This window comes from Melozone crissalis, unplaced genomic scaffold (genome assembly GCF_028551555.1).
Source record: "Melozone crissalis strain CALT ecotype California unplaced genomic scaffold, PUWL_Pcris_2 ptg000005l_1, whole genome shotgun sequence".
In the NCBI taxonomy this organism is placed as follows: Eukaryota; Metazoa; Chordata; class Aves; order Passeriformes; family Passerellidae; genus Melozone; species Melozone crissalis.
The window spans coordinates 48,732,476-48,760,263 of record NW_026535783.1 but is presented as its reverse complement, the minus strand read 5'-3'; the positions used below and the strand labels follow the sequence as shown (position 1 = coordinate 48,760,263).

Sequence of the window (27,788 nt, the reverse complement as noted above, 5' to 3'; positions counted from 1 at the left end):
TTATTATAGTCCTAGGAATGACGTCTGAATAGATCTTTCTGTTGAGGGTTATTTGTCACCAAATTAAGCTAGCAACTCTCCAGGCATACAGGACTGTAAAGCACGTCAGTCCATCTTCTGCAGATGAGCAGTGATGAGGCCAACCATGTACGCAGAAATCAGCAGGGAAGGTTGCAAAGCCCAACAGAAAGAAGATGTAAACTGGACCCAGCAACAAGGTGGATTACAGCTGTGGGACTGGACTGTATGGGTCATCCTTTTCCTGCAAGAATAAACCTAAGTAATCCCTAAATAATCCTCTGAAAAAAAAATCCTGACCTGCATTGTGGGAGATACTGTTTTGATTTGTTATGTAAATCAACCGAACATGCTCTTTAGCACTGAAATTAAAGCATAGCAAATACAATCACATCACATGCTTTTCACAGCCTACAAAATTTTCTAGCACATCAGCATTTCTACATCATAAACATAAATGAAGCTTACAGAACAGCATCACTTTCACACCAATTCTAGTATATACCATTGCCAAGCATTTCAGAAGGACCTATTATACCATCCAATGCCTGAACTCAACCTTCTGTATTGTTGTCAGCTAAAGGACACTGAATGATATGTAGTCTGCAGGCACATTTGATGCGCCAGAACTTATTCAGGCTTCTAGCACCACGGAAAAACGGCAAGCTTTAGCTAAACCACATAGATCATTCCATCCCACTTTTGTAGCCACTAGACTGCATCTAGACTGTCTTAAATGTTACAATCTAAGGGATTCAGCACAATTGTTTCTGAAAATGTATCACAAAAATAGCTTGCCTTTCTAGTCTGCAACCGTGGTATAATCTATCCCAAATATACGGTAAAATCATAGGCATAACAGCACCATCATTGTCTCCAAAAAGGCTTTTGTTTAGAAGCATTATGATTTTCTGTTCACACAAAAATATTTCCAGAAGGTCCACCGCATCCCAGAAAAATGTATTGGTGCATCCTCGAAGCCTTGCATCCCCACTGGAATTTAATTTACAGCCTGCTTATACAGTTTGTCTCAAATATACTGTATATCCTGATGAAACCAGAGAGTTGCCAAGGTGGGACATAATCAGGAATAAAAACAGGTTTTGAAATAAATGATCACCTATTTCCAAGGTACATATTATTAAAATAGGGCAATGCTAAAATATGAGGAACAAATATAACACGAGTAAAGGGTCTGTTATAAAGGGCTGATGCACTTAAGCAGAATGACAATCCATCTAGAATACAGATCCTGACAGAGGTCAGCCCAGACACCAGTGTATACGTGCACAAGGTCACATCTGAGCAAGTCTGAATTTTTTTGCTGGTGGAAGATGATGACTCAGTGAATCCTGAGACCTGTAAGCTAGTCTAGCTTCTACACAGTAAAAACATACCCAGCCCCAACCCCCCCCCCCCCCCAAAATCTTAAAGATCATCACCCCCGGGCAGTAATTACTGGAGCATGAAATGCTGCAGATGTACATGAGAATTGTTTATCCAAATGTTGTCCCCAACATACGCTAAAGGCAAACCCCAGCTACATGAGCTGGCTATGCTGGTTTCATGCTGTTTAGGAGCTTCCCTAAACCAGAAAGAACTGTAGCAACTACTGATTCCTAACACTAACTGGTGCAAAGCAGCTGGGAGGGGAAAAAAAGGAATTCTCAAATTAACTCCTCCCTGGTGCTCTGTATACCAACTGTCCCTGGAACAAAAACTTGTAATGGACATCTCGGATCAATAAACCTGCCACTCTGCTGACACAATTGTTCAGTATTTTCATTTCACCTAATTTTTAGTTTAGGTTTGCATCCTTCAAACACATGTTCACATAACCCTCACCATATATTTACATAAGGCTTATGCTTGTTGGGGACAGATGAATAAGACAAATCTAACACAAAAAAATTAGATGACTGACCTGGACAGGTGAAGCCAAACAATGTTAGAAATGAGCACAAATGCAGAAGTCTTTAAGATGCAAAAGTATTATAAAAATGGCTCCTAACTGTTTTAATCTGCTCACTGTGCATCTTAGCTATGTTACTCACCCATGTGGCTCCAATGAATAATAATGTAAAGATTATTACTTTTAATTCCTCCTAGTTCTGCAGAGGCAACTATACTGAAGAGACAAGGAGCATATTCATCACCCCATTCATTTTAACACCATTCTACTCTACTGTGACTACTAGTGACAATCTCTGTGTAATACCACAGATGTTATGTCAAACACCAATGTCACACAAGCATAAATTTTGGCATGTCCAACCATCTTTCTTTTTACAGGCACAATAGGGCAAGAAGCCCTCTCAGATCACCTCAGCTGGGCTCTCAAAGGTGGCAGTAGTCTTGCTTACACAGTTACTAGAAATCCATCACAAAACAGCAGCTCACTGTGGAGAGATGCTACTGTTGAGAGTTCTGACTATACTCAGTTACATCTGCATTTGCCTGATGTAGTTACTGGAAGTAACAGCAAAGAATAGCAGGACTAGTCACAGTCCCTGAAGAGGCAGCTTAAACCCACAGCTCCCTCCGTTTCAGCTGATACTTTTCACAACTTCAAAACTTGCCTAATCTTATTGCATCATTTTAAGCCAGTGACAACACATACGCACAAACACTTGCCACAAGTTGGGAAGCAGGATACTTATCAGGTATGCAGAGCTGAAATTTTTGAGACTCCAGCATAATCCTTACAGACATTATTAACTCAGGTACAACTTACACAGAGAATGTTAACTTCATGTGTGCCCTAAAAATTTGGAGTAGGATACAGCCCATTACTACATTTTTCCAGAAAAGAAGGGGGAAAAAAAGGGCATTGTTCAATGGAATTGCAGAATAAGGATCTCAACTGCAGCAGATTTATCTGCCAGTAACCTGCAGCACACATCAATCAAATCCTTCTCTGAGGACGTGTTGCAAATCTTGGTTAATGGGTATCACAACCAAAAGCTTTTGCAGGATCAAACTGAGCTTCAATCAATCTGATTAGCAGCAAGATATCCTAGAATTCTGCCTTCCACTCATGCAAGAGGTTACAGACATAGGCACCGTATTATAGCCTATACCATTACAACACTAATTAGTCAACAATTGTTCTGATTTGTCTGGATTCACTACGAATGCAAAACATTGGGCTGTAACTCATCTGTTAAAGTATTACTAATCCCTGCATTACACAAACATTGTTCAACTGGCTTTTTTTCACTACCAGGATACCTTAGGTGCAATGTAAATGTAATGTAAATTACATCTGTTAAATCTCTTATTAAGAAAAAACCAGATTACAGTAAGACCATACAGTAATAGTACTACATAAAATGTCTTCCTTCCATTCAGTAACATTATTTTATAATGATAATCCACACATGAAGACAGAGTATTAGCAGAGGAGTTAAAACTTTCATGATGAAACTGCAGGTACCACGTTACCAAGAAACCACAGCTTAAAGTCAATTAGAATACACAGAAATAGTTATACTCCTGATTCTCAGAGCTTCCATATATACATCCACTTTTCATCCATCTTTAAAGTTACTGAGTTCACCTTGTAGTCAAACTAATTGTGTTATTTCCTCGTGCTACAGACAGTTCCCCCAAGCTAAGTAAGCTTGGCTCAGCTGCACCATAAGCTCCTTTTTCTGTAAAATAAGACTTCCTTTCAGAGTCCAATCTCAGTTACTGGTCAGGATCTTACAACTATCCTATCCAGCAGAAAACATTTTCAGCAACTCTCATAGTTTTCCATCATTTCAGCCACATCTAAGAAAGAATAGCTCAGAAAAATTAGAAGCCACATTGCATGTATTAGTTAAGCGCAAGACATGTTGAGTACTTATTAATATTTTAAAATACGCAGCTTAGAAATCTCTCTTTTTTACATATACCACCATCTTGCCAGTCACTTAAGGCTGTAATCTAGTCATCATCAACATGGACTTCCCTATATCTCTGTTGAATATTAACTCTCCAGTTTACTAAGTTGTTCAAATCTATTCCCACATTTAAAGGAGAGAACAGCCTGTTATTCCAACCGTACCATTACACATTTAGGTTTTCAGCAGATACAGTAGACAACTTGAGGAAAAGTAAATTATCTGTATGATGTTTCACCCACAAAACACAGTATCAGCACAAAATTTCAGAGAGGTGGCAACTATACTTAACTTCCCCCACACTCCAGGCAAATCAATATAAGAAAATACATAAACATTGATTTCAAATTTCAAGTATTCAGCTGTGAACATTTTAAGCATGTTCTTCCTTTGTCATGTATGTTAAATGTGCATTACAAATTACATTAAATTCTCAATTATTACTTTTCCTAACAGACACAACCACAGACTCACAAGCCTTTAATAAGAATAAACATGCAATAATAATGCAATGTGACTTTGAGAACTTTACTGGTCAGGATCTTACAACTATCATATCCAGTAGAAAACATTTTCAGCAACTCTCATAGATGTGGCTTACTTTAAAACCATAGTTAGAAGCTTTTCATATGTACACCACTAATAAAACACACAGCTTCACCATCTCCAAAAAGGTTTCAGTTGTTTGGGTTTTGATATTAGAATATACTAATTTTAAAACACTGCAAAGCCCTTAAAGCATAAGATTAGTATGAAAATATTTCCAAAAATCTGTTCCAAACATTATGAAAAACTTCACTAGAACCCACCACTGCACTGAGTTAAGCTATTTCAGAGCTTAATGTGACAGAACCTGAACATTCCTTTAGCCTTTTAAAAATAAAAAACTCAGTAGAAACACAGGCATTTGTTTTCCTCCATTGTCCAAAATATTTGGAATGGAGAGCCATTTTCCTTGAGTACAACTAGATATGAATCCGTAACAGCATAATTACAGTATGGTTACCCAGAAGTTCAACCTGATGAGAAACATCAGGTTGAGAAACTATCCTCAGTTTCTAGTAATTAGTGACAGATTAGGAAAACCATAACTAAACTCTTTACTAAGAGAAAAATATTCACACCATTGAGTCCAGGATTGAACACTAAGTTACACATGAAGAATATTAAAACCTTACCAGATAAATATAGTCAAGAACGTAGTTTGCTCATACCTTTATCCTCAGTTTGAGTCTGAAGATGCAGATTATGCCATTATTTCCTGACTGGGAGTGTATGGGGAGCATACCTTGCACAAAGACTTCCACAGGCATGTCACATGGGTGTTGATCACTAGATTACATCGCACTTCAAAGTGCAATGCACTTCAAAGACACTGCGCTAGTGAGGATCTTATTTTTTAAGTACTAAATGTATGTGTGTTAGAGGGAAAAAGGCTAACACTGTCTATAACATCTAAGCAAGGCCCGAAGTTACTTCGTAAGATAGAAATCAGTAGAAAGTATTTCATAAGGGCTATGATGGCTTAAACAATTTATGTGGACTAGCATATCTGAATCACAGAACAGGTAACGCACTCATAAAAACCCAGCATGTTATTTATTTACTCAACAGGTCACAGGAAGTCTGGCAAGCTACTCTGCTGAATTTGTTTTTTTCCCTTATACACAGCAATTATATTTGCCATCCTTATTTCAAAAGTCAAATTCACACAGGCCTAGTTTTTCTACCTTACTGCCACAACTCAATTAATCCACTTTTTAAGCTAATTCAATGGTACAAGCACAGTTCACTGAAGTACTTGTAAGCCAAGACAAGTGCTCTAAAATTGTTACCTAAAGTTCTTGCACCCGGCTTCAGCCATGACACGCCCACATTAGTCTGCTTACCTCAAACCACAGGAGTTCTAGGGCTTGAACAAATTCCTCCACTGTTTCCCAATGTACACTATGACAAACATGCTTGACAAGTCAGACACAGACCCACCCTTTTCCAGGAACACGGAGAGCTTTGCTACGGGTACAGCAACTCCTACCTTGAATTTCATTCTCAGCAAGTCACGGTGAATCTACACTTCCTGAAGTATCTGCTCTAGAAACAACCTTAGGAGGCCAGTAGCTGGGTGCTCTTCGGTCATGCAAGCTTCTGATCTATCATTAATATCAATGACTCACAAACATGAAATTTAGTTCTCACCCTTAGAAACTCCAGCTATACAGAGGACAGAATGGAATGCAAAATGTCTTTCTTGTGCCCTAGAAAGTTATATTTTTCTCTGAAACACAACAAAAACCCAAAAAGCAATAAAAACAACACATTCCTGAAACATTCAAATTATTAGTTAATAGATCCAAAGCTGGTAAATACACTTAAGAACCATTATCAATTTTATTAATGCTTTTCCTCCTTTCTGTGCTTCATTTCCACATATAACTGATGGTTTCAGGTAAGTAAAATTAAAATAGTATTATTTAACCCATTAAACAGTTGTACCGCGCAAACATCTATTAAACACTTACTGAAGATAAAAATTTAACACTCACATGTAGCTCCCCCAAGGCCAGCAGCAAGTAGCTGGCAAGTAAAAATTCTTCCTCAACTTGCAAGTTTTGTGTTAGATTAAGCCACCATTAACTGTTGCTAAAATACAATTCTATTTCGTAAATCCAGTAGGTTACAAACTGACTTATAGCCTACCTAGCTCTAACCTGCAATACCAGAAATTCACCATTTAAGTCCAAAAGGTTTCATTATGCACAGAAAGCTTTTTCTCAGGAGCCAGCTTTTTAACACAGCAAAAGGAGAATGCTCTGCAGAAAAGCAAAACATTTTAAGATTGTTTAATATTTAGGACCTGTTGTTCAATATTTTTGTCCCCCATTTTCTGACAAAAAGTCACACCAGAAACTTTGTTTTATATTTTTATTGTATGCCAAAGTTCATTAAAGATGAGTGTTTGCTTGTAGAAGTTACTCAAAAAATGTGTCTAGGCAGAAATTTGTTAGCAATCTGACTTATTTCAAAGCATTGTTTTGTTCAATCAGGCCACAAAAATAACAGTGTACAAGCAGTAACTAAGGAGCTGTAGATTCAAGGAGTTTTCAAATATCACTGATCTTGAGATCTCATCAGGAAATAAAACAAGGCAGTCACAATATAAAATAGCAGCTCCATATAGCTTTTTCAAGTTTTAATTTTATTAAAACTTGAGGTTTTAATTAAAACTTGAGGTGACAGTTCAGTTTGCCTCATTCTTCGAAGCTTCATCGAAGTTTTCAACAAGATCTAGAAAAAGATTGTTGGAATTAAAAGTTTGACCCATTTCCCCTCTGCCGAACATTTTGGGTTTGAATTTTTTTCCGAAGTCCTACTTCATATCAAGTTTTTACCATAAAAACTTTCAGCTTGTAAAATACAGAGCAAATATTGCTCAACCAAAGAAATTTTGGACAGTCCATTAAAAAGCACAATTCTAAAAGCATGACTGGGCAGTGATTCTGACAAGGTAGCTGCTCATGAAATATTAAATAATGATCTTGGTCACAGCTATCACTTCAACACAGGACCAAAATGCTAGCTTAAACTGCGAAGTCTCTCACAGTATCTGAAATTATTGAAATAATCTGCCCACAGAAATTCTGCCCACAGAAGTCACTAGACATCATTCTGACTATCCCTGGTCTGATCTTATGCTATGTGTAAGATCTCTCAGCAAAATTCACTTCCTTCTCCACCACTGCATGTTTGGTCTCACCTGGAACTTCGTCGTCATCATCTTCACCAGTGGCAAGTGGTGCTTTTCCGTCCACAGCTGCAAGAGCAAGTAGTTCAAAACCTTCATTCAAGCTCATCATAGGCATTTTGAGTTATTGTTTAGCTTTGTGTTTTTTGAAAACATTATCAAAGATTCTGGGCCAAGCTGCAATGCTTTATCCAGTTTTGTAAATAAAACTCTTTATCTAATGTCAATAGTTTACATTGCCTTTTTTACTGATAATGCTCAAACAGCCCAGTAGTAAAATTAGAAGATGCATGCTAAACAGCATACTAGTCACCATCTTGTACAAAGATATTGAGTACTCTGCACAACAATAACTCCCAAATACAAGTGGAGATTGATTTTACAAGTTTTTCCTAAAAGTAGGTTAGTTTATGGACTACCACATGGCTCTTAAATTTACATATTTTACATCACGAAGTTTGAAGGATCTTATTACCCCACACATCCAAAGAAAGCTGAGGTGTAATTGTGAAGTTGCAGGCAGACACAAGTAGAAGTACTTAAAAGGTACTACTGTTCTCTGGCAAAGTCAAAGGAATATGGAACTGGATGCACAATTTTACACTCCTTAGGTGGTTTAGGCGACCTAGTGTTCTAGTCCACATGTTTGCTGACTCAGTAATTTCTTTAACCATTCCTATTGCATTTGACAGACGTAGTGAGATTTAACCATCTCCATTGTAGCAGACCAGTGAGCATGTGCTGAACCAGGCAGAAGTATAATGCTACAAAGGATAATGCTATCTCAAGTGTCTGAGTATAGAGAATAAGAATACTCTACAACTATTCTTAGCTGTACTGTCACATTGTCTCTTACTCTCCACTACCTTAGCATTATTCCAATTAATCCTTCTCAGTTTTTAAGAAAAGTGTGAGGAAAAACATGGTTTCTTACTAGATCTGTACATTAATTTCTAGAGAACCAGAACTGATAAATAAACTTTGTTTTGAAAGGACTCGAGACAAGGACATCACTGTCCTTCATTTGTTTTTTTTAAGAAGCAGAAAGTTGTTAAATCTTAAATGCATCTTAACATTAAAAACAACATTTGAAAAGCAAACCATGTTATTTTGTCCTAAATTATCTGCATTCTCTCTCATCCCCAAGACCAGTCCAAGTTTACCTTAGCATCTGCAATCATCACAGACGCTTCATTCATTGATATTAGGCTTCCAAACCTAGCTGACGATGCCTAATACAAAGTTTTATGCAACTAGTTCTGGCACCCATTCTTAGTGGAAAGAAACAGCCATTTATTAGAACATAAAAACCAATCACTTCAAACAAGCTTCCCTCCTTCTAAAACTCCACAGTTTAGCTTAGTATATAGCCTCTTATAACTGGCTTCTCATTGTTATTAGAAAACAGAACTCCAGCAATCATTCTAAATCCTTTAAAGTACTCTTTTCTTTCAAGCTCTATTACTATCACACAGGTGACTTTAGAAGAAAGGATCTGAGGATCATGATAAAGAACACTTTACTCCATATCTTGAGGACTACTTCTAGTAAAATTTCTTTCATTGGTAAGTTGCCAGGAGGGCACCATCAATTTTAGGAATGTAAAGAGAGGCTGCTTTGGCAACAAAGCAGAGGAAGAATAATAAATTAATCAAATTAGAACTGCCAAAGATCAGGCACAATGATTTTATCTCATTTTTTCTATGTTCAGGCTGTTCCATTTATTTGAAGAAATGGGCTTAAGATATTTCAGGAAGTAGAAGACTGTACACACAGGACACAAGGAATGTTCCCAGTGTCAACAAGTCTTTCACTCCTGATTTTCATCCTGTAGCAGCAGCACCTTTATCAAACACTACATATTGAAGTCCTTACTATACTTTTCCCAGTTTTAGAAGGAACAAATCCTCGTACTTTTTCACTATTTAAAGTATGAAATAGAAGTTGGTGTATCTAGCTTAATGCTCATATCAGCCCTGTTCTCTATACTGTTTTACACATACTGAAATTGTAATGTACTTCCTTATAAATACCCTGTAATTTCTTCCTCGTTATCAAAAAGCCCATGAAGCAATACTTGCACCACACCTGGGAGGGAGAAAAGCAATCACGAGATATCTGTTATGTCTCTCTCCCCATTACTTACATTTCCATTCCAAGTGTCAAGAAATATACTCAAACTTATCCTTCTTTAAAACTTAACACTTACAGAGTAATTAATTCACCCAGCTACAATGAACAAGATATGTCAAAATATGACAGCCACACCAAGAAGGAAAGTACCAGAAAATCAAGTCTGGCTACAATTTTCCAGTGCTAACCCAGCTACAAGACACACTAACAGGTGACTTCGCTTGACTGAGTCATGCTTGCCATTGGGTTTGAGCTATAAATAAAACTGATTTTAAAGTGTTTGGTTTCTTTATAAGGATTTTATAACATGCTTGCCGACAACAAGAGCGCAGGGAATGTCACTGCTGCTACAGAAACAAGCTTCATGTCAGCTGCCAGCATGAAATACATTCAAGTTTCAACCTACATTGCTTGGGTAGGGCTTCTGCCAATCTCCTGAGGCTGGTCAGACTGTCAGCTCCAAGCTGGTTTAGGATGCTAGGCAGCATTTCTGTCAGCTGCTTTGTCTCAGCATGGCCGGTGATAGTGAAAGTGTTAGCAGCCAGAGATGCCTGAACTTTTGGGTTATTGAAGTGAATGACTGTTCCTTGATTGGTAAACATGTTTACCTGCAAGAAAAAAAAATCCAGTATTTGAAGCAGTTGAACAGGATTTTTCAATTTAACAGGAAATAAAGATTCTTAAAGCTCCAGGAAGACCTATTGATCATCTACAGACAAGTTTAGGAGCTATGTTACTTACTAGAAAATTGATTTTAATGCATATTCTATTTAATACATTTTCTATTTTCTATAATACTATTTCTATTTTCTATTTAAATATTTTTTTTTTCCTTTGAAGCAATTACCTCTTCAATTCCAGAAATATTGTTGACTCCCAGTTTCTTCAATGAAAACTGAAGCTTTTTATCATCTGCTGTAGCTGTTCTGTGAACAACCTTCTTCTTTCTGCGGGCAGTACCCTTTGCAAAAAAAAAAAAAAAAATTACAAGATAAAGCTTAAGTTGTTCTCACAAACTCTGATCCTAAAGGCTGCATAACTACTTCACAATCTCTACAAATCACCTTAACATACTGCACCTGTGTTTCACTGCACGTAACCCTGCTGCCCAACTGCACTGCAGCAGTTTTTCTCTTTGCAGTTAGGTAAGATTTGCACATGTAGGAGAAGCATAAAGTTTTAGGAAGCAATGCCATCACAGAGTATTTATTCCACAAATGTCATAGTTTTACTGCAACATCTTAGAAAAGGGGAGTTGCAAATTTAACCTTCTTAACCCAAGTCATCACAAGACATAAAACTGAAGAATGAACAGTTTCAAGCAATTTCCAAAAGTTATTAGGTTTTTCTTAGATTATAGCCAAATTTTGGTAAAAATCAGAGGTCGTAAGGCTATGAACACATCATTAACAAATGAATAAGAGAAAGGCCAAAAATACTCCATTTTTATTCTAAATAGCCATCTTTCATCTGATGGATTTACATATTTGAAGAATGCCTACTTTTCCAAAATATTTCATAAATACATTTTAAATAATACTTCTGGTGTTCTAGACCAACCCTGTTTAGAAACCAAACAAGTAAAGGTTAAGTTGTCCTACAGATCCAAAGCTCTAGATTTCTCCAGGGAAGTAAAAGTTCCACATTAGAATACATCTATTTATATAAAAAAGCAGAAAATGTCATTCTCCAATTGCTTGCACAAGGGTTCAGAAAAATCTGACATAAAATGTCTGTTAAAAAGTGAAACTAAGCTTGTTTTAGACATAATGTAACTGTAACTACTAATATAAGCCCTCACACTCTGGCTGCTCATCTACCTCATGCTAATAAGAAGAGAATGTGTTGCTGCCTAGCTGTGTAAATAGCTGCAATTCCTTTTCAGTTTACTGTCAGAAATTTAAAAGTTGGCTGGACAGTAACAAATCTAACATAATTCTGTTACCAACAATGAGGAACATCAGCGACAAATTTATATGAAACCAACACTTGGAAGATGACCACTCAAACATTTAAGTTTTTGTCTAGAAAACTTGATATTCACACCCTGCTACTGTTGGGTTAGCACACACAGTGATTTGGAAACTGCTAAAAGTAACAGAATTGCTTTATTTTAGTGGCTTGTTACCCAAGAATTGAGCTAAATAAGGCATATGCTAAGTCCCCCTGGACAACAAAATTCTTGGTAAATTTCAGAACATAACATCTTGAATCAAGGAATATGGAGGAATATGTACCTCCTTCATACCCATCTCAACTTACATGGCAACAATGCAATAAAGATATCAGGAATAATTTCCCATTATAAAAAATAATAATATGGCAGGTTCAGGTATTCCAACTATTTCACAGGCCAATTTTAGAATTAAATTACCATTCTAAGCTTTGCCTAATGTCTATAAAAGCCCTATATTGATCAACAAGCTGCAAGAACTGCAATCTGAATGCATGCTCTCACATGACAGACATTAAAAGCCTCTATAGTCAATAAACACACACTGGTTAACATGCATACAATCAGCAAAATAATACAGGAGTTCTCTAATTAACCATTAACATATACCAAGAATATGCAAAAATTACCAAGGTGGTTAATTACTACATAAACCCTGCTTTAGGCTGCCTATATCTCCAGCAATCGGCAAAAAGAAAAGGGAAAAAACCCCCAAACACTGGAATGAAAGCTCCTGGAAATTCCGTTAGCAAGAGTTCTGTTGAATAATTTGTAATCTAGAACATTGTGTATACTCCCTCAGGTATGAAAGATTCCTGAAAAATTCCTGAATTGGGACTGACACTGAAATTAAAATGTTTACTGTCATATTGAACATACTTTTCTCACATTATAAGTAAACACACAACACAAATACCTCTATTCAAATATAACAAAATAAAGTTTTTCTTATTATATTAGTCTGCAATTAAAAAAGTATGACAATATATAGAATTTTCAAATTTGTGCAGAAAGGCAAAAAGCTGCCTTGAGCAACATAAATATCTCTGACAAAACAGTAACATAAGACCTCTAAGACCTGTTATGAAAACTATACCGAACCAAACCCGCTGTAAGGTATATTCACTTTACATCCCACACGTTTTCTAAAACAGCCCATAGAATTAGCACAGGATGGCTGCAAGAGGACTACAACAACCATCTACTTCCAAACTTTCTGCCACGGGCAGGGACAATTCTAACTGGACCAAGGTACTCAAGAGTCCCATCCAATCTAGCCCTTAACACCCCCAGGGATGTGGCATCCACAGCCTCTCTGGGAAACTTGTTCCAGTGCCTGACTGGCCTCATAGTAAAGAATTTTTTCCTAATATCCAGTCTAAACCTATTTTCAAGCTAAACCCATGCCCCGTTGACATGCTACTACATGCTCTTGTAAATAGTCTTGATGCATCTTTCCTGTAGGCTCCCTTCAGGTACTAGGAGGCCACAATTAGGCCCCAATGCCTCCCCTTTTGCAGGCTGACCAGTCCCAATTCTCTCAGACTGTTCTAACATGAGAGGAGCTCCAGCCCTCTCATCAATCTGCTGTCCCTTCTCTGGACTTGCTCCAACATCTCCCTGTCCTTCCTGTGCTGTGCCCCCAGAGCTGATGCAGCCCTGCAGGTGGGGTCTCAGCAGAGCAGAGCAGAGGGGCAGAATCCCCTCCCTGCCCTGCTGCCCACCCTGCTCTGGATGCAGCCCAGGACACGTGTGGCTCTCTGGGCTGGCAGTGCCCATGGCTGGGGCAGGTCCAGCCTCTCAGCCACCAGCACCCCCAATTCCTTCTGGGCAGGGCTACTGGGATCTGTTCATGCCCAGCCTGTGCTGGTACCAGGCCTGCTCTGACCCACAGGCAGTACCCTGCACTTGACCTTGCTGATTACTAGATTCACATTCACCTTAATAAAGAATTTTAAATCTGCTGTAACAAAACATACACAGAGAGAAACGCCTGGAGATTCAGCTACTGCATATTTCACCTACAAAAGTGACTTCAGAGGGCCCTGAAGGAGCACAGATTCCCTTGAGGACAGTCCAGCCAAGCTGAGAGCACTCAGGGCTGCTCCACACACCCGTTTCCGGGACCCCTTGTGTCAGGCCCGACATACGGGCAGGGACACGCAATCCCGAAGGCAGCGCAGGGAGGCGGCTCCTACCTTGCCACCGATGCGCACTTGGGCCTGAAGCTTGGCCAGCTTCTCCTGGTTCATGATGGTCTCCTTCATCTGCGGGAACAACAAGAGTGGGTGTGGGAACACCGGTGGGGGCACGTGGGCGCAGGGGGCTCTGCAGCCGCCCCTCACACACACCCACACGCGGCCCGGGGGCAGCCCCGCCCCGCCCTGCCAGCGGGCCGGAGCGCTCTCCGATCGCGGGCAGAGCCGACGAGCCCCGCCGAGGCTCCCCGCCGGGCCCCAGCCCGTAACCGCCGTCCCTTTCTCCAACCACCACCGCTCCCACCGCCCCCGACCGAATCACGCTCCCCTCCCGGCCGCCCCCCGCCGCCCCCGTGGTACCTCGGCGAGCGGAGGGGCGCGGAGCGCGGCTGGAGGCGGCGGGCAGGACGCGGGGCCGGGATCGGCACGCGGGCACGGCGAGATGGCGGCCGGAAGGAAGGACCTGCGCGCCGGGCCGCGCGTGCGCCGCGCCGGGCCTGAAAGGGGGCGCCCCTCGGGGCGGGCCGTGGAATCCCGGGAGCTGTTGGCTTGGGAAAGACCTGCGGTGTGGTTGGCGCCCGCTGCCACGGCCAGTCCTTCCTTAGACAACTTCAGGAATAGTGACTCTAGCATCTCCCTGCGGAGCCCGCTGCAATATCTTGTCAGCCTTTCTGTGAAGAAATTCCTTTTGATGTAGACTCTCCTCTTGCTTCACCTCCTTTCAGGTCGTTGTAGAGAGTGATAAAGCCACCCCTCAGTCTCCTCCAGGCTAAACATCCCCAGCTCCCTCAGCTGTTCCCCATAAGACTTGTGCTCCAGACCCTTCACCAGCTTTGTTGGCCACATCTGGTCTTCTGCCAGCACCTCAATGTCCTCCTCCTACTGAAGGGCCAAGGACTGGACACAGCACTGGACATGTGGCCTCACCAGTACAAGGGGACAATCCCTGTCCTTGTCCTGCTGGCCACACCATTACTGATCCAGACCAGGATGCCATTGGCCTTGTTGGCCACCTGGACACATGCTGACTCATGTTTGGATCAGCACCTGCAGGTCCTTTTCCTGTGGGCAGCTTTCCAGCCACTCTGCCCCAGCTTTGGAGCTGCCTGGGGTTGTTGTGGCAAGGGCAGGACCCAGCACTCACCATGCCTGCCCTGACCATGCCTCAGATTACCATGTCTTAGTCACTTTGCTGCCCTCTTACCCAGCCTGCTACCTGCAGCCTTGCCAGGGAAGTTCCCCGCCACAGGCTTGACATCCATGGTCTGGCATCACAGAATAACAGAACCATTTGGATTGGAAGGGACCTCTGGAGATAATCCAGTGCAATGCCCCTGATAAATCAGGAACACCCAGAGCAGATGACACAGGAACATATCCTGGTGGGTTTTGAACAGTTCCAGAGAGAGACACTCCACATATTCCCTGGGCAGCCTGTTCCACTGCTTAGCCACACTCAACATATAGGAGTTATCTCTCATGTTGGGGAGGAATTTCTTGTGTTTTAACTTATGGCCATTGCTCCTCATCCTGTCACTGTGCACAACTGAAAAGAATCTGGCACCATCCTCTTGACACCTGCCTTTGAGATATTTATACGTATTGATAAGATCCCTTCTTAGTCTTCTCTAGACTAAACAGGCCCAGCTCCCACAGTCTGTCATAAGAGAGGTGCCCCAGAAGTTGTGCTTGTGTGGCTGGACCCTCTCCAGTAATTCCTTGTCTTTCTTGTACTGAGGAGTCCAGAACTGGACGTGGTGCTCCAGATGTGGCCTCACTAATTATGTGTTTGTTATTTTTCATGCTAGAAAACACATGAGCATTATGTTTCTTTCTCCCTTTTTTAGTGCAGGCCCTCTCTCAAAGCCCATGGCTGTGCTTCTCCCTGCTGTCCCCATCAACTTACCTCCTTCCTCCCAGCTGGCCAGTGCAGAGCTCTGTGATGGGGCCCCTTAAGTGAAACAAACCCCAGTGCCCCCAGCTGCCCCTGCCCAGCCAAACTACTGAGATTCCTCTGTCACCACTGCCTGTGTAACAGCCCTTGTTCTTTTTATTTCTTCCACCTTGTGTGTTTTTCCCTGTGGCTTTTCCTCCGCTGTTATGTTATTGTAATTTATAAACTATCCACATGCAGCTGCTTGCTGCTTGTCACTGAGGGCACACACTGTCTGTGTACCTTTACTGGATCCCTCAGAGATGTCCCCCTGTAGCTGTTTTCCCTCACCAAGGCCTTAATCTACCCTTTTTAAGCATTGCCAATCTTTGTGTTTTCGGAGTCCTATTCTGAGACCCAAACTCACACTCCTCCCAGGCCCTAACTCACGCAGTTGCTGCTCCCTTTGAATACATGTAAACCTTGTTCCTCAGTTTGCATTTCTGGGGCAGAGATCATTCAGTCTACAATTTCAGTCTCCCACAAGTTTGCCACTGTGTTTGAGTTTACTCTGACGAGTGTGACTAATCTCACAGCCGTGGGGAACGCACATGTCTGGCTCCAGCAGAAGGCAAAGCAGTCCTTGCAGGGGCTGTGCTGCACAGCAGAGGGCAGGAGCAGATTTATGGGGGAAGAAGCCTGGCATTCTCATCAGTGCTACACGTGCTCACAGAGTGATGCAAGAGAGGAGGAGCCCTGTTTCTCCATGGTCCCAGTCACCACCTCAACCCAGCTTGATGAGCCTACTGGGACCAGTGGAAACACTGCTGACCTTGCCTTCTCACCCTGTATTTTTATGCCTTTTATACTGATTCTTCTCTGGAATATCCTCAGTTAACTATTCTCTTTGGTCTTGTTTCTATAAGACTATGTTAATAATTAATCTATCCTTCTTCATTGATTAACATTGTCTCCCTTATAATAATAATAATTATTCTTATTACTAATCCCCAGAGCCAAGATTTTGCCAAGGCACTACTTTTTATGTGTCTGTAAATTTAGTTTGCTCTTACATTATCTTTTCACTACACCAGAGCCGAGTGATAATTTGTACAAAAGATATTGATCCTGTTAAAATCGAGGCCTTTGTAATTAGTGAAATTTAATGATAATCCCAAGATTCTACCTCCATCTGGTGGGGGTAGAAATTCAGGGGGAGGATGATTCGAAAGGTGCTGCTGAAGAGCAGCAGCCTATGTGCCTCCCACCAGGTGAATCACAGATGAAAATTGGGGGATGATCAAACAACTGTAAAAGATGGTGGGGGAACCTCCAAAAATCTGGTTCACCCTATCTTAGAAAAATGGCAGGGGAAGCTCATATTATTTACCTGAACTAGCAACCCCAGTATATCATTCAGAAGGAGGGGGGGAAAGCAGATTTAGGAGAAGGGGGTGTTTGGGGAAGACAGAGTTTCTCAGGAACTCAAAAGAAAGCTTATAAATTTATTGCAGGATGAAACTGCCAATGTACCTGCAGAAAAAGTGAAGAGAACCAAGATGAAAAAACACAGAACACACCTGAGTTTGTAACAAATCTGCTTCAGATTTTTTACACTCTGCCATCCATATATGTGTAATAGTCTAGAATTGCTAGGCCAAATGATGATTACAAACAAGCAAAATATTTTATTAGACTAAAATACTGAAGTGAAAATTAGTCACAGAAAGATTATCCCAAGACAAAAACTGTAGAAAATGCTGTTATGGCTGGCATTTTAGGATCAACTGGTCTAGAGATATGATCTCATATGCTCTCATGTGAGATTTTTGAAGACAAACTATGATGAAAACCACATTGCTGAGTTGTATCAGGACACAGCTAAAGTGATTCAAAAGTGGCAGTTCAAGGGGTTCTAAGATTTGGTTACATTTCATGGATCAAACAGGAGACCTTCAAAAAAACAAGCTTTACATCTGGGAAGAAGCATTTTAGCATGCTAAAATAGTATTGGCTTGTTTTCTTCAGTTTTTCTTTTGTAATTCCATAATGGGAAACATAAACCTAAACCTGGATTTAGTAGTAGTTGCAGATCTTCTATGAGAAATGAAGCAGATGCAAGGACTGTACCACTGAGAGGGATCCTGAGCTCAGTAAACACCTTTTCAGTTCTGAAAAAGGGTGAAAGTCATGACCTCAAAAACATTGAAGCATGTACATTGCTAAAGAAAAGTTCATTAGCTACACCAAAACAGCATAGGAATGGAGGAAGATCGTTAAAATGGTTACTTAGAAAAATTGTTTCCTAAATTCTATGGAAGTTTAAAGGCAGGAGAATGACATTTGTTCTCAAAATGGTAGTGGAAAAGCTCTCCTAAAAGTCATGGCCAGTGCTGCATAAGTAATAACAGGGAATGTTGAGGAGAGGTGCTAGTATTATATTGAGGAAACTAATCACAGATCTAAAGCATAAGTGATCATGCTATAGTGAAGCAATATTTGTCTTGATTACCAGGAACAACATGACAAAAAACATGACTTTAGGCAGCGAAGGAAATCTGCTATTTAAAATTTCATTTGGAAACATTTGTTCAGAAGAATGCTGTATTTAACTGCAGGACATAGGTGGGAAAGTACTGAGTAATTTTGAAAATACCCATGTGTGTTAGCAATTTTATGGAGGAAAATAGCAGCATTATGTAGTAGAGAACCAAAAATGTTGAGAGAGAGAGATGAATGGAAAAGAAACCATCTCCAGATATCTAGACATTAGATTCACTGAAGAATTAGAAACTTTTTAAGGGATGTAAAATATATAAACTTTGATAGGAGCCCAGAAAGATTCAACCAAAGTCTGGTGCTGTTTCCATCTCATGTGTTACTATGTTATATCATGCGCCACAGAGTTGATCTGTAATAGACTTAGTGTCAAGAAAGAGAGGCTGCTGCCCAGCAAACAATGTCCTTTTCTCACCATGACCGTAGTTTTTAAACTCAGCAACCCAAAATACCTGGGCTTCAAACCATATCACAGGCTTTTTACAACTCCCAGGATGCCTCTCCCTGTAACACCCTGCAGAGTCCTACTAGGGAGTAGTTGGAGAAGGGCTACTCAAGAATCCCCTGCCTTCACTGTACATAGTTCAACTGGGCTTTGCAAGATATTTGGGAATTTGAGTTAATAAGACTGCTAAAGGCTCACCAAGAAAGGCTTGCCTGCTAGTTCTAGTCAATAGCAAATACCTTGCTAGAAAATAAGTAAGAGGTAGAAGTCACTATATCCTTTATTGGCTATGCATTGAAAAGGTGATACCTTAAATTTATGCATGGATGTTAGAGACTTAGACAAACTGTTTATTCCTAAAGACATCCTATACACAGAATTCAAGAGGACTTGAATCCTTCAAGTCATGATCACAGAAATATTTTGACCTCTGCTAAGACAGTGGTTTTTGTATTGTCTTTAAACATTAACACAAGTCAAAACATTGTTGAGACAACAACCCAACACACATGTGTAATTGTGTAACGTATCACATTTAGCCCAGGATGAATCAGGACTAAGTTTGGCCCACTTTAGAAGTATAGGTGCCATCATGCAACCTTTGATTATTGCCTTGGCATCTCCAAAATTTTTATTCATTCTGGATTTTACTTGATTTTCTAGACCTCCTGGTCCAGCTGGTGGCTTGGCAGGAGTGGTGAGCATGCATGGCAAGAGGTGGAAAGGCTGAACAAGGCAAGGGCCTTCCTTTTTCTGCAACATCTAGCTGCTATTTCTGCTCAAGTTCTGGCAGGAACCCATTACCCACTAATTTCTAGATGGAAAAATGGATCATTGTCTTTGATCACAATACAGCTTATCCCCAAGGATTTCTAAGTGGACGAAGAATATACCTGCCAATATTCACTGAATTTATGAATGAGTTTGTACTCCTTTGGGGCTTACTTCCAACTCTACCGAATGAAATAGAAAATATTTCAAATATTTGAGACGCTAATTATGGGATCTCCCTCCTAGTTTGCTAAAGCTTGTTTACAACAAAAAAAATAAGGGCTTATGTGGAAAATGGCAGAAAGATTTTCAGTAGTTGGTGAAGTTATGGAATTAAAGGTAACCTAAACAAGCATGATTTGTTCATGTGAAAAGTACTCTGCTATATCAGCTCCAGCAGCCAGTGCTTAATTTTGTAAATCTGATATCTTTCCACCAGCATTGGAAAGAGTTACTGGTTTTAAGGGGTAGAAATAATAAGTTGAAATTAGAACTGGCAAAGAAAATTTAAGCATCTCATGCTGTTTTGAAGGACTATTAAGAAAATAATAGGGGTGAAATTAACAAGGAAAAAGGTGGAGAGAATGACAAAGATTATCAGGAATACATAATTACTTCTGTGCTACTCTAGTGATTCTGAAGGAGAACTCCTCAGCATATAAAAAAGGTGACCAATGAACAAATTTGTCATAGAATCTATGGAGTCATGAACAGCAGGAAGAAAGCGTTGAACAACACTTGTTCCTTGTCTCTTCCATGACAAAATTGAGGGCGCGGCACATTTAAATGAGCAGATGACTTGCATAAAGCAAATGAAAAGAGACACTTCTTACCACTCATGGTGAAAGCTTAGGAGCATTTCACCACAGAATATGTTTAGTGGTGTAAATGTACATGATTTCAAAAAACAACTGGACAAATTCATGGAATAAATTCTGTCACAGGTTGTTAAATTCCGATATTATCTCCGCTTTAAAACAAACGAACAGCTTGAAACCTAGATTTCTGGCAGCTAGGAATTAATGTTACACACTTGTCTTGTTCCTATATTCTTCCCTAAACATCTGGTCTTAGCTGATGTTGAAGTCAGTTTATTCTGCTAAATGGGTCTTGGTCTAACCCAGTAAAAATGCTTCTTAAGATCAGAACATCATGAGGACATTAAATCACATTTTACAGAAATTAAAAATCCAAAGAGCTTTAAAGGTAGTCACTTTCACTTGTCAGAACAAATGTACATGGCCCACAAGAATTATAGAACAAGGAGAAAAAATCTGCAAACCAACAAACAAAACAAAACCCAACAAAATCCAACCCAACAAAACAAATAAACCAAACCAACTTGGTCAAGAAGAAAAAAATGTTTGACAGGAGTAGAGGGGAGATCACCTCCAAGGATGATAAACCCTTTTTCAGCAGTAGACATGGCTGGAACCCCAGATTTTCTTTAGTTTTTCAGGTGACTGCTGCCAATCCTCTCCAATGCATTGTGATCACACAGACGTTGTAATCCTGGCCTCTGCAGAAGGTTTAAAGGTAGTGTTACCTTCCCCAAAACTGCGTGGCAAGAGTAGGGGAAAACAAACACCCAAAAATGTGGAGATAGAATGGCAGTCACTGTTATGCTGGGCTAAGAAGACCACAGCTGTCACTGTCACTGTTATTGTCTCTGTCATGGACAGAGGTCATGGACACCACCATCCTTTTGCAAGGTAATTGCTGGTGCATTTATTTATTTGTTCTATGACACAAGCAGCTCAGAATTCCATCCGATATTTGACCCAAGACACAACATTCACAGAAAATGGAAATTACTCAAAAAATGGTTCTATACATTAAGAAAAAGTCCAGTTCTGCAGCTCCAGAAAACTCAGAGCGCCTCAGCCAGTGTGCCTGTGTGGCTGCTTGAAAATGCCCTGCATAGTGCCCAGGGTAATCTTTGATTTTTAATAAAGGCCTGGGCTGCACTGGTAAAATGTGGATGTTCTGTGTATGCATGCAGGAATTGTGTGTATAGTATATAACAAAAATTACAATTCATAATAATCCAAAACTTATGATTAATTTTAATATGCCCAAACAAAAAAAAAAGCATAAATCCTAGCTGAGTAACTGTATTTCTCATCCCACTTCTGTGCAACTGTGGTTTTAGATGTATGATATATCAGATCATTCACGACTAGCAGGAAACCGTAGAAGACAGCCCCCAAGATCCTGGGTCAATGGTGGTCTTTTGGTGGTTGGGTGTGTGGGCAGAGAGCCCCGTCGCGGAGGTGGTAAGGTGGCCCAGGAAGTTCCAGCCCTTTCACGGTGTGGCTCCAAAATTCTTCTTTAGGGTCTCGGGGTCCCGCCCAGTCGCTGAGCGGGAGGATTCCTGCCCGACCGTGCCTTTCTCGGGGGCTGCTTTGGCCAGGGAGGTCAGGCCGGGCCCCGAGCCCCGCACTCGGTCCCGCCGCCGGCGCTCCTTGCCGGTAGATGGCATCCCCCGTCCGCGCACAGCCGTGCCCGGAGCGGAGCGACGCTGACCGCGGGGTGGGGGACAGGGCAAAGCCCCCGGCCCCGCCGCTGGTAGGATTTTGCCAAGGGAAATGCCACCCCCCGATGGCACCCCGATCGGCCGCGTCCAGAACGAGCCGCAGCCCAGCCGAGGCTGGCGGGAGCTCGGTGCTGTGGAGGAGCCGCCGGTGTCACACGCTCAGTGAAACACCCGCGCGTTCTGCTAGAGCAGGATCGAGGGCAGAGCCCGGCGCTTTTGGTTTGTCGCTGCAGTGGTTCTTCCCTGTGCATTTTTAAAATTCACTTTCGAGCATGATTTTTTAAAGACTGTTTTAAACGTTCAGGCTAGGAGAAGATAAAGAATGGGGGGGGGGGGGGGGGAGGGGGAGGAAGTAGAAAGATAAAATAGTAACTCTTTGTAAAGACGAGAAACCTCTTGAAGACGAAGAATCCGATCTACCTTTCTTTAGTAACTTCCCGAGGACCTTAAAACTAATTCGAAGAGAGATTTTATGAACTGTAGGAACTGTAAATCCGAGTGATATCTATTTTTGTGCAGGAAAAATATATAGCAATTAGCTGGATATAGAGGGTTGGGTTTTTTACTTTTTATTCCCCCCCATTTTGTAACTTTTGGTGGTATTGTCTTGCAGGCGCCTTAGTAGTGAACAAAATGTAAATAGGATTATTTGGAAATAGTAGAAAGGATTATGTTGTAAATCCATGGAACTGGGTTTGAAACAGGGTGGCTCGTAGCTTTGGGTTAGGACAGTATAGCGACAAACCAAAACGTATTTTGAGAAATTGGGTGTGTACGTTGTTTGCAAAGTGTGATTTGATCAATGAGACTTTATGCATCAGTCTGCCCTTCTCAGGACGATTTCTGCCAAAGAAAGAAATGCTCCTTTACTCCCAGTCGGATCTTGATTGCGGTTTATCCTGCCAGAACTGGGAAAGATGGGATTTTTCAAAGGCTTTATTTTTAAGACCGTGGTAATTGCATTTCTGTCCAAATTTCTGGGGCGTTCATTTTGTTTGGGTTCTTTGGTGGAGTTTTTGTCTTTTTTTTTTTTTTTTTTTTTCCCCTGCCAGCCCTTACATAAAGGGGGCCCCGTCTTCTGTCGTATCATAGATCACCTGAAAAGGGGAACTGCCACTAAATTAGCAAGCAGTCCTCTGTCGCTTTCTCAGGGGTGTTGCTCCTACTTAAAGCGAAAGTTCCATTCTAAAGGCCAGTGAATTTATTTCCTTTACATACAAAGGAGGTAACGCTAATTCTCTGTGTTTCTCATAGCGGAGGGAGTGGAGTGTTTCTCATAATGGAGGGAACTGCCTCTCTCTCTTTAATAACCATAGCCTTACAATTTGACTGAGAATAGTGGTGTGTTTTGGAGACTGTTCTTTTAGAATTTGTGAGGTCGATAGCAAGAGATATTTTATTTCCTTCTAAAGTAAATTAAACTCTGGAGAGTGATGGGGGAGAGGTAGGGAAGGATGTCTCTCAACCATTCCGCGGACAGAAGTCTGAAGTCTGTTAACTCACCATCTCCCTCTCCGGTTTGATTTTTTCTTCCTCCTTCCTTCCCACGGGAAGCAGCACCCCGTCTCTGAGGGCAACCCCGGAAGATGCAAAGCTCCTAGACCGTCCTCAGGGTATCCGGGAAGATGCGCCTACACTTTGCGACAGACTTTTTTTCCTTTTGGGTTTTGTTTGTTTGGTTGGTTGGTTGGTTTGGGCTTTTTATTTTTTTTTTTTTCCCCGCGGAGGATCAAGTGTTATCTTTATTTTTTCCCTTTTCCACTAAATATGGCACCGGTCTCCCCGCGGCCCCCCGGGGCCCCCCCTGGATGGGGTGAGGCCGGGAGGGCCCAGACGGTGGGGAGGCGCCCTTCTTGGCCGGGGGGGGAAGGCTCGCCGGGTTCTGACGCTGGGAGCCATGTGATGGCCCCCTCGCTACGAGGCGGGGAGGAAGGCTGCCCTCCCTGGGACTAAGCCCCAGCCTTTTCACCGTGTTTCCTAAGGCCCAGCAAGCCGTCCCCTACGCCCTCCCTCCTCGCCAGCCTCCTCCCCTCTCCTCCTCCCAGGACTAGGCGCGCTCCCTCCTGCCCCGCATCCATTAATGTCTGGGGGCTGAGGTGAGGAGAAAGAAGGGGACACCGACTTCCAGGAGAGACGGCACAACCTCCCTGCGCCCGCAATAACAGATCCCAACCGAAAAAAAAAACCGAAAAAGATCCCCAAAAGGGGGGAAGGGAAGGGAAAAAAGAGAAAGAGAGAAATCCAAACGGCAGCAAAAAATACCCCGAAACAAAACCCTGACTAGCCGCCGCCTCCGAGCGGGCGGCGGGAGCGCTCCAGAGGCGCGGCAGCGGCGCTGGGGGCCGGCGCGGCTCGGAGCGGCCCGCCTGCCCGTGGCGGCGGCGGGGCGGCTCTCCGCGGAGCGGCGCGGAGGCCTGGCGGCGGCGGGGAAAGCGCCCGCTCGCCCGCCGCGCCGCGCCGGCCGCCACCGATGCGCTGCCCCGCCGCCGCGCCATGACCCTTAGCTCGGAGATGTCCGAGGCGTCGACTCTGGCTGAGGAGACCGACATCGATGTAGTGGGCGAGGAAGACGACGAGGAGGACGACGAGGAGCCGCGGACCCGCCGCCGCCGCCGCTCCTACGCCGAGGATGAGGAGGAGGACGAGGACGACGACGAGGAAGAGGACGAGGAGGATGTGGGCGACCTCCACGCCGCCGCCCTGCTGCCGCGGTCGCCCGTGCGCGGCGGAGGCGTAGGTGGCGGCGGCGGGGCGGGCGGCGGGGACGCTGCCGGTGGCTCTCGGCCCCCCTCGCGGGGTGGCCCGCAGAAGGCGACGGCGGGCGGCGGCGGGGCGGGCGGCGGCGGGGCGGGCAGCGGCGGCGGCAAGAACAGCCTCGTGAAGCCGCCCTACTCCTACATCGCTCTCATCACCATGGCCATCCTGCAGAGCCCCAAGAAGAGGCTGACGCTGAGTGAGATCTGCGAGTTCATCAGCGGGCGCTTTCCCTACTACCGGGAGAAGTTCCCTGCGTGGCAGAACAGCATCCGCCACAACCTCTCCCTCAATGACTGCTTCGTCAAGATCCCCCGGGAGCCCGGCAACCCTGGCAAGGGCAACTACTGGACGCTTGACCCCGAATCCGCCGACATGTTCGACAACGGGAGCTTCCTGCGCCGCCGAAAGCGCTTCAAGCGGCAGCAGCTCCCGGCGCCCGAGCTTCTGCTGCGCGCCGTGGACCCCGCCGCCTTCCTCCCGCAGCCTCCGCCGCAGCCCCCGCAGCAGCCGCCCTGCGCCTACGGACCCTACGGCTGCGGCTACGGTCTCCAGCTCCAGCCTTACCACCCCCACTCCGCCCTCTTCGCCTTCCACCACCCCTCTCCGCCGCCCCGCCAGCCCCCTGCCGCCCCCGGTAGCGCCCCCGGTGCGGCGCTGCCCCCCGCCGCCGCCGCGCCGCCGGGCCCCTTGCTGCCGGCGGCGGAGCTGGCACGGACGCCCTTCGGCTACGCGCACCCGCTGGGCCCGGCGCTGGCGGCCTCGCTGCACTCCGCCAAGCCCGGCAGCGGCGCGGCGCTGGCCCGCTCGCCCTTCTCCATCGAGAGCATCATCGGGGGAAGCCCCGGCCCCGGCCCCGGCGCGGGCAGCAGCTGCGGCTCGCAGTCGACCGCGGCGCCGGGGCTGGCCCGCTCGCTGGGGAGCGCCGGGAGCGGCCTGCCCCCCGCCGCCGCCCTGCCCGCCACCCCCGGCTTCGCGGCACGGATTTCTAACTGTTAAGTGTTTGGGAGTCTTTCCGAAGGTAGGATCTGGGGTATCTCCTTTCTCCGCCGCTCGGACGCCCGGCGGACGCTGCCCGCAGGGGCTGCCTGTCTTTGCGTGGGGATAATTGTGACGGGGCTCGGGGGCCGTCCGCCGCGAGCGACGGACCTCCCGCGACCTTCACTAGTGCAAAGCCAGGTGTAGATCTAGATACTGCACGGGCAGGCGGTCGCTACATCGGAAAGTTACTCGCTACTCCTTAAAAAGAAACAAACATGGTGATAAATAATGTCTCTAAACCGCTGAAGTTCAGAGATTCTCAGGTCTAGGAGCTTGAAAACAGTATCGTACAGGAGGAAAAAAAGGCTTGAGGGAGGACAGCAGAGCAATACTTTTTCATTTAGTACACTTGTCTCATGTACTTTTATAAAAGAAAAGATTAACGTGTTTACACAGAAGAAAGTCGAGATTATCATTTCTTATTTTAACCTGTGTTTTGTATTATAATAGACTTACGGAGTTTTTTATTTTGTACTTTATGCGTATTCTTTACAAGGAATATTGTTAAAATTACAGCAAGTATTATTGTACCATTTTAATGTAAAATTTTTACACATTTTCAAAAATAAAATTTTTAATTTTCAAAAAAAAAAAAAGTCAAAACCAAACCCAAAGACCAAAGGAGCCCAGTCAAACAATTGGCTTTGGATCCTTCCCTCCTTAGCACTTCTCCTTTCTTTGGGACACTAATATTTTTTTCTTTGGGATTAATAGCACAATAGTCAAGGAATATTCTAGCTTGAAATTTATTATGTGCAGATTTGACTGCAAAGAAGAAAATAAAAATACGATCTTTGCAGGCAATGCATTGTTAACCCTAGCAGATAAAGAATGACAAAAAACCCAAAACAAACTAAACAAAAACAAAAAAAAACCAAAACAAAGCAAAACAATCCACACAACACCAACAACCCCCCCCCAAGAAAACAAAAAACACTCTACAAAAAACAGCAGGAACGAAAGAGGGGATAAATAGAAATAGGTCTCTCTGGAGGGAGTAAAGCCCAGTTCTGTAAGTCGCCAATCAGGGGATTGATTAAAACGCCGGTTTAAAACTATTTTTATACTTTTGGGTGTGTTTTAAGTCACAACTGCATCATAGTTTGGTTTCCAAGAGGCCAAAGGAAAATACTACTAATAAAGGGCGTGCATTGAACTTAAGAGAGATTTGTTCTAGACACTTATGTTTCTGTGATGATGATAATAGTGGCATGTGTTTCTACTTTTCAATACATAAAATATAAAATGCGCTTTGTAATATCCTCGTGTGATGAGTTGATTAAGTTTATAAGCTGTCGAAATAAGGATGTACAAAACAAACCATGAAAGCAGCTTTTCTGATTCCAAACACTCGTTTTTAACAGCATAAGGTCCATAGATATATATTTTATAGACTAAAAAAATTTTAACCAAAAAAATCAGACCTCAAATATTCAGAGCTTTTATATGGAAAAGAGAATCGCATGTTTTAAGAGTAGGCGTGTGAATGTTTGTTGTGGGCTAGGAATACACGTTTTTCAAAACAGGGAGGCGCTTTTTAACTGCGACTGTATTTATAACTATTTAGGAGACTCGGGGATCAAATATGTGAATTTTCATAATAAAAAAAATAATAATAATAAAAAGGGAGGGATGCCTTTTAGTGCTCTTTGGAGTGAGGAGGGGTTTACATGTAGAAGTATTTCGTCGCCTGGGTTTTAAATATCCTCATAGACGGAAAAGTGGTAATTCTCCGTTTTGTTCGTAGCAATGCTGCGTTAAAATAGTGGGTTTCAGAAAGCAGAAAGACTGGACGTAAGATCTCTGCTGGGCTCCATTTGCACTCTGGCGCTGGAAGGCCTCTTTGGATGTTCTGGGTTCCTTAGCAGAAAAATAAG

At 43.0% G+C, this 27,788-nt stretch overlaps 2 protein-coding genes across 2 annotated transcripts; one reads left to right on the top strand and one right to left on the bottom strand.

Moving 5' to 3' along the window:
* Nucleotides 1-7,143: 7,143 nt before the first annotated feature.
* Nucleotides 7,144-14,396, bottom strand: BTF3 (basic transcription factor 3). The gene is made up of 6 exons (XM_054281456.1): nt 14,293-14,396; nt 13,933-14,001; nt 10,628-10,741; nt 10,187-10,388; nt 7,660-7,716; nt 7,144-7,190 (listed from the first exon to the last, which is right to left on the bottom strand). The coding sequence occupies exons 2-6, from the start codon at nt 13,999-14,001 to the stop codon at nt 7,144-7,146; spliced, it is 489 nt and encodes a 162-aa protein (XP_054137431.1). The 5' UTR covers nt 14,293-14,396.
* A 10,213-nt stretch (nt 14,397-24,609) lies between these two features.
* Nucleotides 24,610-25,869, top strand: FOXD1 (forkhead box D1). Its single transcript, XM_054288565.1, has one exon. It carries the CDS (start codon nt 24,610-24,612, stop codon nt 25,867-25,869), a length of 1,260 nt encoding a protein of 419 aa, XP_054144540.1.
* Nucleotides 25,870-27,788: the final 1,919 nt, after the last annotated feature.